At 44.5% G+C, this 16,378-nt stretch overlaps 1 protein-coding gene across 1 annotated transcript; it reads right to left on the reverse strand.

The window, feature by feature from the left end:
* Positions 1 to 10: 10 nt before the first annotated feature.
* LOC127592414 (reticulon-4-interacting protein 1 homolog, mitochondrial-like) lies at positions 11 to 5,190 on the reverse strand. Its single transcript, XM_052053161.1, has 9 exons — positions 4,914 to 5,190; positions 4,685 to 4,836; positions 4,111 to 4,179; positions 3,906 to 4,030; positions 3,722 to 3,770; positions 3,495 to 3,631; positions 2,985 to 3,168; positions 1,715 to 1,810; positions 11 to 633 (listed from the first exon to the last, which is right to left on the reverse strand). The coding sequence occupies exons 1-9, from the start codon at positions 5,188 to 5,190 to the stop codon at positions 460 to 462; spliced, it is 1,263 nt and encodes a 420-aa protein (XP_051909121.1). The 3' UTR covers positions 11 to 459.
* Positions 5,191 to 16,378: the final 11,188 nt, after the last annotated feature.

Consider the following 16,378-nt stretch of genomic DNA (forward strand, 5'->3'; position numbering starts at 1 on the left):
TTACCTCATCTCACCTTGTATGGACTTTTAATTTAATCGAGCCCGCATGATAACAACAAAATCACTACGAAAATACTTTTTACAGGACAATCACAAGCATGCACTATAATAATAATCTAGAGCCTCCAAATAAATGTTTATAGTGACCTAAAGAAAAAAATTGTGAGTGCCCTCAAAAATTGTCAACACAGGATGTTTGCTTTTCACACTCACTCCTGAAGTGAGCCTACGCAATGACACCATTGCATTATCTTTTTAGCCATTTTTAGAGGCTCTGGTCTTGGTAACCAAAGCAACGTCATCATTATAGGTAAGCACTCTTTCAGGCATCTTGTTATATACAGTCTTCAAGAAGTGTTGAGGGTTCCATTTTTCAAAGTGTATCTCGTCTCTTTGGCGTTTGCAATGTGAGGTTGTACGGAGAAGAATCGGCATAGCTTCATTCTCTCTGCGCTGGAGCTAGCTTTGCGTTACCGTTTCCTGCGCCGCGTTCTGGCGCATGTCTTGCTCCTCCCCATCTTGCTCCTCGGTCACGCTGATGACCGTCTTGCCTCTGGCGTGGCCGCACTCCAACTTCTGGAAAGCCTGAGGGACCTGGCTGAATGTGAACTGGGCCTCCACCACTGGCAAAATCTATCCTCACAAGCATGCCGGAGAAAACACAGGAAGCGGTTGAGCGAATCCGAACGATGATTACATTCATCTTATGCAGACATTTCCAAGTTCATAACTCTTGACAAGCAATGTTACGGATTATAATGTAAATCATAATTTTGAATGAACCCTTTCAGGGACAGTGTTTACTACAGTGGACAGCTTGTCATGTGATCAGGTTACAGGGTGCATGAAATTAACAGATCACGGAAGATGGCAGTGAAGCATCCCACTGGATTTGAGATCAGCACAACTTTTGAGTAGAATATAAAGATTAGGGGGAATCTCATATTGTCAGAAGTCGTAGGAAAGGTTATTACAGTTACAAACTGGCCCAACAGGAAATAGTTTTCCGAGAGAGGGAAAAAAAAGCAGTGTCGATATCAGGTGTGGTGTTTATTTTAATTCGCATAGTTGAAACGGCATCTAAATAGCGTTTTTCAATCAGACAATCTACGAATCATTTCGACAGCGGCTGCTTGAAAAAGAAACAATTATAATATGCAGAATTCCACATTTTGTATTTAGTCAACATGAACAAATTGTCAGAATTCCCTGGCTTCCAATGTGGGAAATGTGAGGGGGGGGGGGGGGGTATAGAATGTGATGAGGCTGGACAATCCTGAGCAGGTCAGGCCTGTTATTCTGGTCAGCATCTCTCGTTATTAACAATGAATGGCGAGAGCGGCCGTGTCACACTGGAAACACTTCTGACTGATAGCGGCACTTTGGGAGTGTGTGTAGGTGTGTGTGTATCCATAGCTTCCCACCACTGGTCCATATCAGCTGCTTGTTTTAAGCCCCCAGGACAAAAGGCCTGTACGAATAGTTGCTCAGCACTGTGTAAAAATCCATTCAGCTTCTCCCAGCGCCTGATTCCATCGGACGCCAACCCACCAGCACAGCAGGAATGTCAAGCGCACTCAAAAACAAAGCTGCTGGGAGAGCAGGAATTTATGGAATCCTTGTTTTATCTCTGATCTGCATTACAATGCTCAATTCCGATTTGAATTGGATGCTTTGGTTGATGTTTCGAATCGTTTGTGTAGCAATACAGTACCTTCCCGGTATCTACCAGCATGCTGACCTCGTCCAAGGCGGGCCCATCTGGAGCGTAGAACCCCCAGCGGTAGAAGATGCCATTTGATATTATATTCTGGAAAGGGGAACAAAGTGAAGGCAGTAATGAAAAGTCAAGGTGTTGTCGACACTAGCATAAAGAGATTAAATAGACAAGAAGAATATGAACAAAGAGAAATATAATAATCAGGGGCAGGGTGCTCATCAGCAATTTCAGGAGGATATGTTAATTTTCCAGAGCGGCCGGTGTATTTCTGGGCCCATCCTGGACAGCATCCCCACACACACAATGTGGCCATCTATTCACAGTGGTCAATATCCCTCTGTTAATTCAACGTGGTGAACCCAACTGGAGTAATAAAGCACTAGATGAAGAGGCTCCTGTGTGTACCTGAGACTGTTGTTCATAAAAAATCATCTCCAAACAGTGACATTGTATATACTGATGCCTTTTGTCCTCTTAAAGTTCTTCTTTGAATGGTAATTCATGCAAACATTTGTGTAGTTTATCTGTGGAATTTCATTGTTATGTATGGAGAACCCCAAGGTTCAATTTAAGGCCCAATTTTTTTGGGGTTTAGCAATATATATTGTAAACATTCCATGCTGATGACATTCAGGCTCTGGTTAGCAGTTCCTTTATCCAAGCCTTTCCCAAACTTTGGGTCTGGGTGTAGAACATGCCCCCCGGGCATCGAAAATCATTATCTTACATTATAATGTGTAAAAAATAGCTATATTTTTTTTCACGCAGTCTATTTGATTCCAGTGCTTCCAATAGGTGACAGTAGAGGGCTCAGCCGTTGCTCTTATGAGAGGAGCTGTGTAGTGAGGGTGTGACCACTGTGGCTAAGGCCCTCTGAACTGTCCGGCTGGTTCCTGCCATAGACAAAAGGGGCCGGGAGGCTTGGCAAGAAACACACAAACACTGCTATTTGCTGGGAGGGGGTGGGTTGGAGGGGTCGGGGGGGGGGGGGGGGGGGGGGTTGGGTTAACATTTGTGTGCAATCTGCACAAACAGCATACTGCTGCTTCAGCACTAGGCGCATGCTCGCCGCCCACACACTAACGCCCCCACTTCCGACTGTCGCTTCCTCATATATTCCGCTAGACCAGTACTGACTAACGGAAGTGGACTTAAGACAGTTCTACGTCCAATACATCCAACAAAGTTTCATGTCAGTATTCGGTGAGACGTTTGGCTTCGGTTAAGAGTTTGGATTCGTTTTTTTGTTATCTGAAAATGCTACCTGAATGACTTTGGTGCCCAGGTTGGATCCGGCATCAACGAGTCCATCCACCAGGCCGAGAGAATCCGTTTTGAAGAGCAAAGGGGTTACCAGCGTGACGTACTTCGCCCCAGACCAGGGTTTGAGCAAACCCACCGCCCACTCCTCAGTGTCCCCGCCCACGCCGTCCAAAATCACGTCAAATCTGGCAATGCACGACAATAACATGAGAAGTTTCTTTTCAATTTGCATTGCTGGGGAAAAAAATGCCACGACGATGCTCATTTGTTTCATCTTCAAAGCTTCAACCGGGCTTGACTCATTGTGCACTCTGGCCTTAAGCCTTGGTATCCGTGGAAACTAGAAAAACTAGGTGGAAAAGTGTGGCGCATGCAGTTGACTGTGAGATGTCAGCAGGGTACATTAAGGCACTTAAATAGGAACACTATGCTACTATTTGCAATGCTATTCAATAGTTAATACCCATTTGCTTTTCTTTTTCCCCCCCGCAATAAGAGCAATGTCATGCACCTCTCCATCATTTCGAGATGGTCCACCGCATCTTCCGCAGTGTAGTCCACCACCTCGTCGGCTCCGAGCCCTCTGACGAGGCCCTCTGCGTTCTGAGAGCAAGTGACTGTAACGTGGGCACCCCAGGCCTTTGCCAACTGTCACCACAGAAAGAAAGAAAACACTGAAATCATCACAGACACACACACACACACACAAGCCCAGAATCGGAACTTGTGACAATTCACCTGAATTGCAAACGTCCCAACGCCTCCTGAGCCTCCAGTAATCAAAACTCTAAAAAAAAAAAAAAGTTCAATGGTGACTGGTGAAAGAAATGTGAGCAATTGAGAACTCGGCATTCATTGACAAGTTGATCTCGTTTTTAAAACATGATTAAAAGCAGCAATTCTTTGACTGAGTTGAGCTTGCCTTTTATTCAAGGAACTGTCTCTGCAAAGACCACCCGCATTAACGAGTGCAGACAGCGCAGTGCTGGCTACGTAGGGGATGGATGCCGCCTCCATGTGACTCAAACATTTCGGCTTGTGGGACACCTTTAAGAGATCATCAAACGTCAGTGCATTCTCAACGGCTCGCGGAATCACTTGAAAATAACGCGCAGCCAAGCACTCACCTCAAACTCGGTCAGATTGACAAATTCTGCCAGACTGCCTTGTTTCCACGGAGGAACAGCAGCCCAAACCTGAAGCACAATCGCTTTGAAATTTCAAACCGCTGTACCTTTAAATATCATTCATCAGTTTACACTGAAAGTTCATTAGTCATCCATAGAAATAATTCTATGATGACGTAACAAGATTACAGAAAGAACATTTGCGCATAATTGTATTGTACATTCGCTTCGCATGGAATACTCATAAGTGAATTACTCCCCGCACAGGGATGCTAATCCACGCACAAAATGATATTATCACATTCTACATTATTGATGAGTGGAATATTATCATAAAACGTAATATGGTATTTTTGACCAAGTCTATCCTTTCATAACTTTCTTCATCCCCCACAAAAAAATTGACCACAGGATTGTAACTTTTCACTCAAAGTCAAACTATGATCCAAATGAGTGGTACAAATCGAAGATCAACTGATGGAAGAAATTGGAGGTCCAACAGCAACCTGCCATTTTTTAAAACATTTGAAGCATCCAAAAGTCAAATGCCTAGTCAGTGGAAACCACCATGTACCTCATCTCCTGGAACAAAGTGTGCAACCTCAGATCCGCAGTCCACGACAACACCAGACACATCTCGACCCAGGATCAGAGGAAAACCACTACCATCGTTCATTGTGGAAAATGGGTCCTTTCGTAGCTTGAGCAACTTCGCTCCATACCCGGCTGAAATTAAGAAATTCATGTGATGCTTAACAAGAAGAACTGCTATCTACGTGCTGTTTAGTGAACTGACCGCTTACCTCTCATTGACACATCCAAAGGGTTGAGACTGGCAGCGTGCACTTGGATCATCACCTGGCTGGACGAAGTGATCGTGGGCACTGGGATGTCTTCAGAGTACCTGAGCATTTCGTTCGTGCCAAACTGGTCGATGACCCAGGCAGACATGCAGCTCTGCGCTCGCGAAGCTGAAGTGCTGACATGTTTTCGGAGGCACCGTCCACCCCAGGCGGCTCGCGTTTGGGTCGAACTTGCAGTTGCGATTCTGAATAAGGGGAGCAGCCTGGTGTGTGCCATTGCTAAGGACAGAACCTTAAACCGTCCTTCAACTGACAGTAGCTACAAGGTCAGTTTTTGACACATAAGCCTGCCTGGAGGAAGACACGGGACAGTTTGCGATCCGGCAGCATAAAGTCCTCCCTTCAAAGTGAGAAAGAACGTCAAGACAAATGTTGTACGGTCAAAAATTAACCGGGTATAATTGAACTGCTCGAACGAGTGTGAAATTACGCTATAGCGGGAGTAAACGTGGTAAAAACAAACATCGAAACATTGTTTTTGCTAGCTAGGTGGCTACATTACATTACATTACAACCTTTCACCTCCCAGCAGCAGCGAATCACGTTTCTCGATGCAGGTATTCTGACCAATGGGGTCGCGAGATTTGTCTTGACGTCACCACCACTGGGTACTGGTTTTCCTTCCGTCACAGATGAGACAAAAACACAACAATTTAAACTTTAAATTGTTGTGCTAGCGTGAGTAACCGTGTTATTAAATAAATAACCCAACACCTAACACAAGAGTGCTCCCGCTATCTTCTGGGTGCACCACAATCTTAATTTATTATATTAGTTGAAGCGAATATTCCAATTAATGACGTCACCACCACTCGGTAACACCTGTTCAATGTACTGGATTCACACAAGAGTCAGTACAAAAAAGTTTTTAAAAAACAACGTAAAAATGCACAATAACCATAAAAAATTGAAAAATAAAATAAAACAATGACATTAAAATGGGATGTAAATAAAAATCCTATATTCCCGTTTACAGTACACATGTCATATCCCGAATGATACACGACCCTAAACGAAAAATAGAGAGAGAAAGACAGGAGAGGGCACTAATTGACCAATCACTATCTGGTTATTCTAATGAGTCGATTCAGCACAAACCAAGCAAGACACACTGCTGTCATTATGATCACAGCTCCCAGGGGAAAGAGGACACACTGGAAACAGGGTTTGTCTGCACAGGCTCATTACAGTGGGCATGCCTAATGAATTATTACCCCTGACTGATGTTCACAAAAATAGAATCCTGCTTTACTGACAGTGCAATGCGAAAGCAACCTCTTTGTTAGGTTGGAGCATTAAGCCGGCTAGTTAAAATGAAGCCCTATTATACTATACTGTGTTAAGAAGTAGTCTACTTCTTAATCTTTGCAGTTTATTTAAGGCAGACTTTATTCCAAGCCCAACTACATTTGCCCTACATTTCACGTTAGATGTGCAGACAGTGAGGCGGCCCGGTAGTCCAGTGGTTAGCACATCGACTTCACAGTGCAGAGGTACCGGGTTCAATTCCAGCTCTGGCCTCCCTGTGTGGAGTTTGCATGTTCCCCCCGGGCCTGCGTGGGTTTTCTCCGGGTACCTCCCACATTCCAAAAACATGTGTGGCAGGCTGATTGAACACTCTAAAATTGTCCCTAGGTGTGAATGTGAGCGTGGATGGTTGTTTGTCTCTGTGTGCCCTGCGATTGGCTGGAAACCGATTCAGGGTGTCCCCTGCCTACTGGGATAGGCTCCAGCACCCCCCGCGACCCTAGTGAGGATAAAGCGGTCCGGAAAATGGATGGATGGATGTGCAGACAGTGAAAATGAGCCAATTCTGTGATAGAAATGTCAGTGCCTGCTGTTGAAGTGGTGGAAGGAGTGGAGGCTGTGTTGGGCAGGTGGGCAGTGAGTCAAGCTGCAAATGAGATAAGACCATTTTAGCAACAACTTTGAGCACAGCGTTTTGATTGAGTTTATTTCATACAGAATATATGTAAAAAAGTGCTGTCCTTAGAATTTAAAGTGCGCTTCCTCTTTTTCATTATTTTTTTATGTGTGAGGAACACTCCATGTTTCATAAATAGCAAGGACTGTGCCTTTTTTTGTTTGGGTGTTGTTGACAGCTGAATGCAGTTTAGACCCCAAAAAAAGGTTGATGCATCAAGCAGATGGCCAGTCATTGTGTACAGTATTATTCATGTGCAGCGTAAGGCACTGCCTTCTCATGTGGCTTTCTTTCAGCGCACCCCCCACGCGAGCGGAGGTTATTGCCATGCAACAAACAGGTGCTACTGCACAGCATCAGGTGTCCTTCCTAAAGGTTAGAAAGGGATGGAAGGGTTCTGCGAAAGTGGGGACCAAAGGGGGTGGCGGTGGGGGATGTCCTAGTTATGCTGTCGCTCTCTGCGGTCCCTTCAGTTTGGTTGCCATGGACAGCAAGAGGGACATCGGTGCGCTAAATCGGGGACCCAACCTGATTTGCTTATGAAATCAGGTTAGCTCTTTGAGCTCACTCCTGACGTGTTAAACAGGCCAAACAAAGCCCACAAAAGGGAGAGCGTCACTCATGGCAGAGTCAATATTCATTCCATATTTCTATGAAACCCTTGTGTTTACTATTGACAGTGGAAGAGGCGAAAACAAACAAACAAAAACAAAGAAAAATCATAAATTCACAGTGTGACTTGACAAGGGCCATTATAAGCAGCTTTCCATGACTGGTTGTTTCCTTTGTTTGGTTTCCACGGCAACCCCAGATTGGAATCCCTGAAACCGAAGCCGGCAAATGAGCAAACTAATTGCCGTCTGATTGTCGAGGCACTTGTGACGACCGAAACCAAACTAAACAACTTATATTGGAGCTGATCCACTTAAGCTGTCGTCGGTACAGCAACTCGCAGGGCCAAAAAGGAAGTGCAGGAGGCCATCTGGCAGGAAAGAGCATTCAACTGTCCTTATCCTAGCCTCACCTCTCATTTACTATACCAATGATACCGAAAGCCCCTCTTTTGAAGCTCGGTAGACTCTCGTTTCAAAGAAAGTGATGGTGGTTGTTGTTTGCCACGGGAGGGTGGCCTTGCAAATGTGCGAATTATTTGGTTTGCAAGGATTTAAATGTGTGTGAATGGCCACAGTCGACATATGTGACATCACAGGAGCATGAAGGCATTTGAAAGAATTTGGGTCTGCTGGGGTGGACATTTAAATGATGACAAGGAGGTCAACTTCTTTAAAACACAAAACCTGGCATGCCTGTCGCGGTGTTTTCACATGTCTTAACTTGGAATAGTTTTGTGACACAGCGTGAACTCCTCTGGGGAAATTAAACACTTGTCTTTACATTAGGTATTGTGAGTCACCTCAGACATGTGACACTGCAAACTGAATTATTCACGAGCCTCACAAGCAAACTTTACCTGAAGTCTACAGATAAAATTCTAGAAATCCAACCAATGATAAATTCCGGTTTGGACCATATGGTATTAGAAATTTAATTTAATTGGAAATAGAGAAATAGTTGCCGTAGTCTTCATTTACAGATGTCGGTGAAGTTTGAAACGACAACTCCACAACTGCCCACATTTATAAACTGTGACATGTTTAAATAGTCTCCTAGATCACTTTTCACAACTTTGTAGGTATAAGGAGACTGAAGTTTACATGTGGACACGCGTGTTGACATTGTCTTTATTACCATGGCAACAGCCTGAATAATTCATTGCGACACTCAATGATTAAATAGTTTTTTGGGGGGTGTTGCGCATCACGTCAAGAGGGATGACTGTCTGTTAGTCACACTGGTCAATGAGGATATAGTCATCTCTGGTAGTCATCTCGGGGGGGGGGGGGGGGGGGGAGCAGAGCAAAAAAGAAACTGAACTGATTGTCTAACAGGAAATGTATCAATATGCTGCATCAGCCTACAGAGGTTTGCCGTGAAATGCTTCATGTGATTGTTGTTGCTTTCGTGGTCAACCCTAATTGACCAACGATGGAATGTTTTTCAAGGAATACTGCTTACTTTCTTGGTCTTTGGCTTGAATAAACCAAAACTTTTAAAAATCATCATCTGATGGTGAAAGTGCAATGGTTTGGGGCTGCTATAGTACTCCAGGACCTGGAGGACTTGCTGCAAGAAAATTCTGCAGGCAAATATCCGACCATCAATTAATGCTTTCAGAATTTAGATCAGGAAAGGGGAAAAATACATTTTCACTCAAACAGGACAACTGAAGGACAGTACATTAACAACTTTGGGATGCCACTTTTTTTTGGGCGGGGGGGACAACACAGAGCTAACAGTTGAAATAGGAAGGATCCAGAAAAAGGATGTTTAATAGACTGGCGGTGTTGTGCAGAGGTGAATAGTGCACAGAGGATTGACAGACAAAAGGGTGGGATAATGAGTCATGACGGACGGCTTTACTGGTGCTGAGGCATTTCCGAACACCACGCACCTCGCTCTGCCATCGCAGTGTCCACTATACCACATCTGACATGTTTTAACGTGCTGACTCTGTCAACTTCTATCGAGTTATTAAAAGAAAGAGCAATTTTTATAGGCCTTCTTAATTTCATTTCAATTACGCGTCTGTGTGGGAGGGCAGAGAAATGCACATTTGAACCAAGACTGTTTTCCATTTAAAAAATGGAAATGGAAATGTATTCCACAACTTTGTTTCCAAAAATAATCGAGAGTTCAGTTATGTTTGTTAGCAGGGCTTCGCACTGACTAGTTTGAAGTTGTACGTTTTGAGAGGCCATCGGGGTGTGCCAATGATGAGTGTCCACAAGTGAGCGACAAAGGAGGCTCAGCTCACATTTTCTAAAAATAATCTTGATGATCCGCAGAAACTTTGGAAAAATAATCTGTGATTTGACAAATTAAAAGGTGGACTTTTTGTAAGTTGCGCGGCTCGTTTCGTCTGGTGTAAAACTAGGACTCCATTCAATGAAAGGAAAATCATGATCACAGTCAAACATGATGGTGATAGTGTGATGGTCTGAGGGCGCTTTGTTACTTCAGGACCTGGATTGGTGCAAAAATAATCCAGCGGCTGGGTTAAAAATAAATCAATTTATGTTTGACCCAACAGTTTTTAGTGGTAATCACATCCTGTGATCTAATAACTGTTTAACACTGCATCTTTCCTTTCACTTTGGTCTTTAAAAAGAAAAAAATACACAAGCAAAGCACACGTTTTAGTGTTAAACACACAACGGAATTTTTGGTACAGTGAAGTTCTTTAAATTCTCTTCCAACCTTTTACAAGCACATTTAACCTTCAGACTCAATGACCAAACAGATTTGTTTCTGCTGTGACACAATGAAGGTCGTCATAAAGTTGGACACGGACAAGGCCCTTGCTAATTTGTTTAGACTATGCCTGTATTCCCAAAATACCATAGCAATTGTTGGATGCACTCTGGCTCTGGTCCAAAAGAGATCAATGGTGCTTTCATGGAATGCCAAGTCCATCTCTGGCTTTACAGTCCACCAGCTGGCAGTCTAGACTGCCTGGCAGCCACTTTCGTGATGGCCAAGACGGCTCCACAGCCTATGAAAGCAGCTGTGGCGGCCATCATTATGTGCAAATAACCAATTCAATACTATGGAGGGCTACAGCATTTGTGAAATGGTTCCTATGATTGGGAGTCAAAGCAGTAGTCCACCCAACCATCATTGTTATATAAGACTGATCCTCATTAGTCTCTGCAGCAGATTTTGAGTAAGAGGCAATGTACGACCCTGGACTATTTGCCAGCCAATCGCAGGTCAAGAATTATTTGACAATGGGGCCAGAAAAGTGAAACCTTGTTCTTTCAACAATTTATTGTACATAATTCATAAATCAAACTCATACACAGGACATTTTATTTTGTACAAAAAATAGGCTTTTAAAGGGGAATCGAACATTAACCCCACCCATGTGGTCAGTCATTTCCTGGGTAAGCCTGGAAAAGGAGTGGTGTGTGTGTGAGGGGGTTAATTTTACAAAGACCACAACTCTTAAAAATGACAAGGCGAGAAGGACGAGGCCCGCATCAGAGTAAGTGCTACATACAAGCGACATTTTAAAGATGAAGGCGCCAAATCAAAAGGGGAACCAACTCATTTGGCTCATGCAGTTATTAAATCCTAGATAGAATCTTACACTTTAGAGCCAAAAGCCATTGGAGTATTGATAGCCTGGTGGGGTTGAAGCCACAGAATAAACCAAGTGGTCCACAATTTTAACACGTGACATTAAGTGCAGCGCAGAGCATCTTCAGTGTGGCACTGGAAAGGCCAAAGAGAAGCCAGGTGCATTTTTTTATGTCGTGCAAAAAAGGGGGACTGAGGAAATCAGCCTGCCGTAAGTCCCACCCGCCCATTTCTTGATTACACATTTCGATTAGGAATATTACTTAGGTGTTCATTTCGGTTCATCTGGTGCAGGGTTGTGATGATGGTGGGTGGGGGGGTCCAGCCGGAGCAGGTGGGTTCTTTGCGAATGGGCAGCTTTCAAGAAAGGCTCTGCAAAAAAGAGGCCGCCCCGACGAGGAGCAGGGCGGAGGAACAGGCGGAGGTGTGCAGCGACAGGCCTGTTCCAGTGGGGGAGGAGGTGGAATTGGTCGAGCCGCTGTACACGTCTGTGGCCATGGTGGTCATGCTGTTGTTGGAGGTGGAAGTCATTCCTGTGCTGGCGACTGTGGTGTTCTGGGAGACCACCTGGAACCAGGATTAAGACAAATAGATGCTTTTAACATACAGTATATGCGTTTATGTATTAGGGTTGTGGGAAAAAAACAAGTGGAATTTGAAAATCAGTTTGGATTAATAAAACTGAATTGTTACATTTTAAAGTGTACCGTCCTTGAATCTGCAATGGAGATTTATGTAGAGCCGTATCAAATCGTCTTATGAAACATTCATGGCAGGTATAAATGGGGTTTGATGTTGCTGAAGATTTGTGTGTGCGTTTTTTTTTTATTGAATTCATTTTCATAGTTTGAGCTTTGGTGGCCCTTTGGATTGTGGCATAATATAAATGACAGATATACCATATTGAATTCAATTTTATCATACCCCATGTACAAATATTTACTGTTCAAAGTGGCGGTGGGACCTATTGAATCAGTATTTGAACACGTCCACCACACATTCTCAACACTAACCTCCCCCCCTCAAAAATAAAATATCACTGGATACAAAAAAATACAACTACAAATTCACGTAACCATTTGCGAAAGGTGCCACACCCCTGCTCTAAATCAGAAGAGTCATTCGAGGAACAACATTCAAATGCTTTTCAAAATATATTCCAAACCGATGTAAACAATCTTTGAGCTAATAAAGCCTCAACAGTTTCAAATAATTAGCCCACACGCGTGTGTCAGGTTTCTTCTGACACCCAAAGTAACTTGAGATGCTCTCGCCACATTTGCACAGGGGCGGGTGTCACACAGCATCCGAATCATCAAGTCTTCGGCGTCAGGGCAGCAAAGTAAAACTAATCTGTAGAAGCGGCATCTTTATCATAATCTAATTAGCATTCATTCAGCATTGGGAAATCAATTCAGGTTTTCGTCCCATCAGGACTTTTTTTTTTAGATACTTTCCGATCTCTAAGGCTATGCCACATATGATGACAGCAATACTTAAGCATCACACACAAACCAACAAACAAAAAAACAATATAAATGCAAGCCTACCTGTGTTGATAAACAAATGGCATAAATGATCACTCCCAGGTGGACGATGGTCATTTTGCACATGTTGGACTTGGTTTCGAAGAAGAGTGTCGTGCAGGAGGCGGTCAAGTGCTTTTTGTCCCTCCTTCGTGCCTCCAATGGTATCAGCGGCTTCTCAACCACCTTTTTATACGCGTCCTCAGCCGCCGTGATGTCACCAACAGGGACAGTAGGAGGGGATTATAGAAGAGTAGAATGACGTAAGCACCATTTGTATACGTTTCCAGACGATTGGGAAGTGAACTGTGCATATTAGTTTTAATATTTTCTTTTCTCAGGGAAGAAAACGACCCATCGAACTGCCGTCAATATGTTGCAATGGTAGCATGATTAGCAGGATACCCTCCCCCCGCAAAAAAGTGGTGGCTGAACGAATTTGTAAAATATATGATTTTTTTTTAAACTGTGACGGGGGGATATTGTGTCGTACTTGACCTGTTGCGCGTCCGTTGTGCGGGCATGAAAATCATGGCAACAGCTACATCTAGTGTCAAAAGCGAAACCGACTAAATTGAAAATACAAACAAGGGGTGTGGCAGTGCTGCCCCCTGTTGTCCCTTTACCTGTATGTAATTTATTTTTCAATTAATGGATACCAATAATAATTGTCAAAATTACAATAACATTACATTAAATTGGACTTCTTTGGGTGTAGTTTTAATTCTGGGCCCTCTTATCCACCAGCGCTATTAAAAAAATATTGTAAAAAAATATAGCTACGTTGTGTTAAACTAAGCTGAAGACATGCAAAGGACCCACGGGTAGACACAATGAACTCCTTACAGGTTTCTTGTCAGGGGAGAGGGCCACGTTCAGGAGGCAGGAAGCGAATGGCAGTCAGAGAAACCAAACCAATGTGTGCCGGCGGAGGGGCTGGTCGCAAGAGCTGGGCAGCAGCGATGATGACAGGCAAGTTCGGTGATAAAATGGCAACCGGTAGCTCTTCAGACTGGCCTTTATGCTGTAGTGGAGCGTGTGATTGACGGGGTGAAGACTGGCAGGTGTGTCAGTGACACAGGTGCAATGATTGGGGATACGCCCCACGCTGAATTCGGGGAAAGGCAACCAAAAACAGAACAGAGGGAGGGGCCACACGGTGGAACGTTGAGGACAGACACAATGGATTCTAACACGGCAAAAACGGCAGAAAACAATTTGTACCTCTTGCTCACTCCCTCGCTTCTACCGGCATCCACCTATAAAATAAAAGCACCACTTTCAAAATAAAAGCATTGAATATTTGATGTTTTATTTTGACTTCGTGGGTTACTGTGAGGATGAGGACCAGTCAGAGGCTGTGGGCGGGGCAGATTTGCCCCCCGCCCCCGGGCGTACATTGCCCAGATCTGCCCTGTTGAATAACTTTTTTTTACATCACATCAGGTCATCATTGCTCCCTGTTGCCCAATACGTGTTACTGTGCACCACTCCTTACCACAGTGTGTTACTGTGTATGCTGAGGACAGGCTACACAAGATGTTCCAGATCCTTCAAATTGAGAACGTAAACTCACTGCGATCATGTATCCGCGGACATTCTCTAACTCAATCCAGATGTTAGGCGACTGAAACTTTAGCCCCTTTGGACAGCCCCGCGTCCTCTGTCATTTGTGTAATTGGATGGCTGAGGAAACAGAGCTGCTTTAAAAAAAAAACATTCCCAACACCCCCCCCCCCACTCCCAACGCCCACCCGTCTTCTCTCTCTTTCTCTCATAGAAAGGACCATCACTCCCTGCAGAGGCACCAGATGTGCACTGTTATGGAGATGTGGAGAAAGAGGGGCCCTTTTGTGAGGCATCAGATAAGCCCCCTGTTCCCAAAGCAGGGCCGGATCAAGTGTCATCAGTGGGTCTACGAGGAGGGCGAAACCCAAAACCTGTGCGCCGGGTCAAATTTCTGTTTACATGAGCGGGCTGCCCGGATTCCTCCAACCAGAGCAGATCGGGCAAGACTGGAGACAGCGAAGAAAGCGCTTGTCTTCCTGTTGTCTCTTCTTACGAAAAAGGACATTTTTAAGTGCACTTTAAGAGAAGCGCTTAGTGTATGGTGAAGCTGTAGTATTAACGTTGATGAAAGTTTTTCGACTCAAAAGATTGAGATCATAACATTTATGAACTGCACAGGCCATGTTTTTGGGAACATTTTATAATATAACTATGTGTTGTCTTGTGTTATTTTTGTTATTTTGACTTCAAAATGGCGCCGCGAGAGTGGCTGCCTTTCCAGCAGCTCCTATTTTTTGTTGTTCTACTTCTTCCTTTCATAACTTTGCTGCTGTGAATCTGGAATTTCTCCATTGCGAGACTAATAAAGGTTTTCTTAATCTTAATCTTAATCTTAACTCATCTCACCCCTCGGGTGGTGTCCGTCCCTCATTCAGCTTGGGTCCTCTACCAGAGGCCAGGAAGCTTGAGAGTTTTGCGCAGTATCCTTGCTGTTCCCATCACTACACATTTCTGGACTGAGATGTCCGATGTTGTTCCCGGGACCTGTTGCAACCACTCATCTAGTTTGGGGGTCACTGCCCCGAGTGCTCCAACCACCACAGGCACGACGACTGTAGCCTTTCCCTTCCAGGCTCTCTGCAGCTCCTCTCTGAGCCCTTGGTATTTCTCGAGTTTCTCGTGTTCCTTCTTCCTGATGTTTCCATCACTTGGGACCGCTACATCCACTACAACGGCTTTCCTCTGCCCTTTATCTATGATCACGATATCTGGTTGGTTCGCCATTACCATCTTGTCAGTCTGGATCTGGAAGTCCCACAGGATCTTCACTCTGTCATTCTCCACCACCTTCGGAGGTGTTTCCCATTTTGACCTTGGGGTTTCCAGTCCATACTCCGCACAGATGTTTCGGTAGACTATGCCAGCAACCTGGTTATGGCGTTCCATGTAGGCTTTCCCTGCCAGCATCTTACACCCTGCAGTTATGTGTTGGATCGTCTCAGGTGCCTCTTTGCACAACCTACACCTTGGGTCTTGTCTGGTGTGGTATATCTGGGCATCGATGGCTCTGGTGCTCAATGCCTGTTCCTGAGCAGCCAGGATGAGTGCCTCTGTGCTGTCCTTCAGGCCAGCCCTCTCTAGCCACTGATAGGACTTCTTGAGATCAGCCACTTCAGTTATGGTCCGGTGGTACATCCCGTGTAGGGGCTTGTCCTTCCATGATGGTCCCTCTTCCAGCGCCTCATCTTCTGTTCCCCATTGTCTGAGACATTCTCTGAGTACGTCATCCGTTGGAGCCTTCTCCTTGATGTATTCATGGAGCTTGGATGTTTCATCCTGGACAGTGGCTCTCACACTCACTAGTCCCCGGCCTCCTTCCTTTCGGCTTGCGTACAGTCTCGGGGTGCTGGATTTGGGATGGAACCCTCCATGCATGGTTAGGAGCTTTCGGGTCTTAACGTCCGTGGTCTGAATCTCTTCCTTTGGCCACCTTATTATTCCTGCAGGGTATCTGATCACTGGCAGGGCATAGCTGTTTATTGCCCGGGTCTTATTCTTGCCATTGAGCTGGCTTCTTAGGACTTGCCTCACTCGCTGGAGGTATTTGGCCGTAGCCGCTTTCCTTGTTGCCAGTTCGAGGTTGCCATTGGCTTGTGGTATACCAAGGTACTTGGTATACCACATATATATATATATATATATATATATATATATATATATATATATATATATATATATATATATAT

The sequence above is a fragment of the Hippocampus zosterae genome, chromosome 19 (assembly GCF_025434085.1).
Source record: "Hippocampus zosterae strain Florida chromosome 19, ASM2543408v3, whole genome shotgun sequence".
Classification (NCBI taxonomy): domain Eukaryota; kingdom Metazoa; phylum Chordata; class Actinopteri; order Syngnathiformes; family Syngnathidae; genus Hippocampus; species Hippocampus zosterae.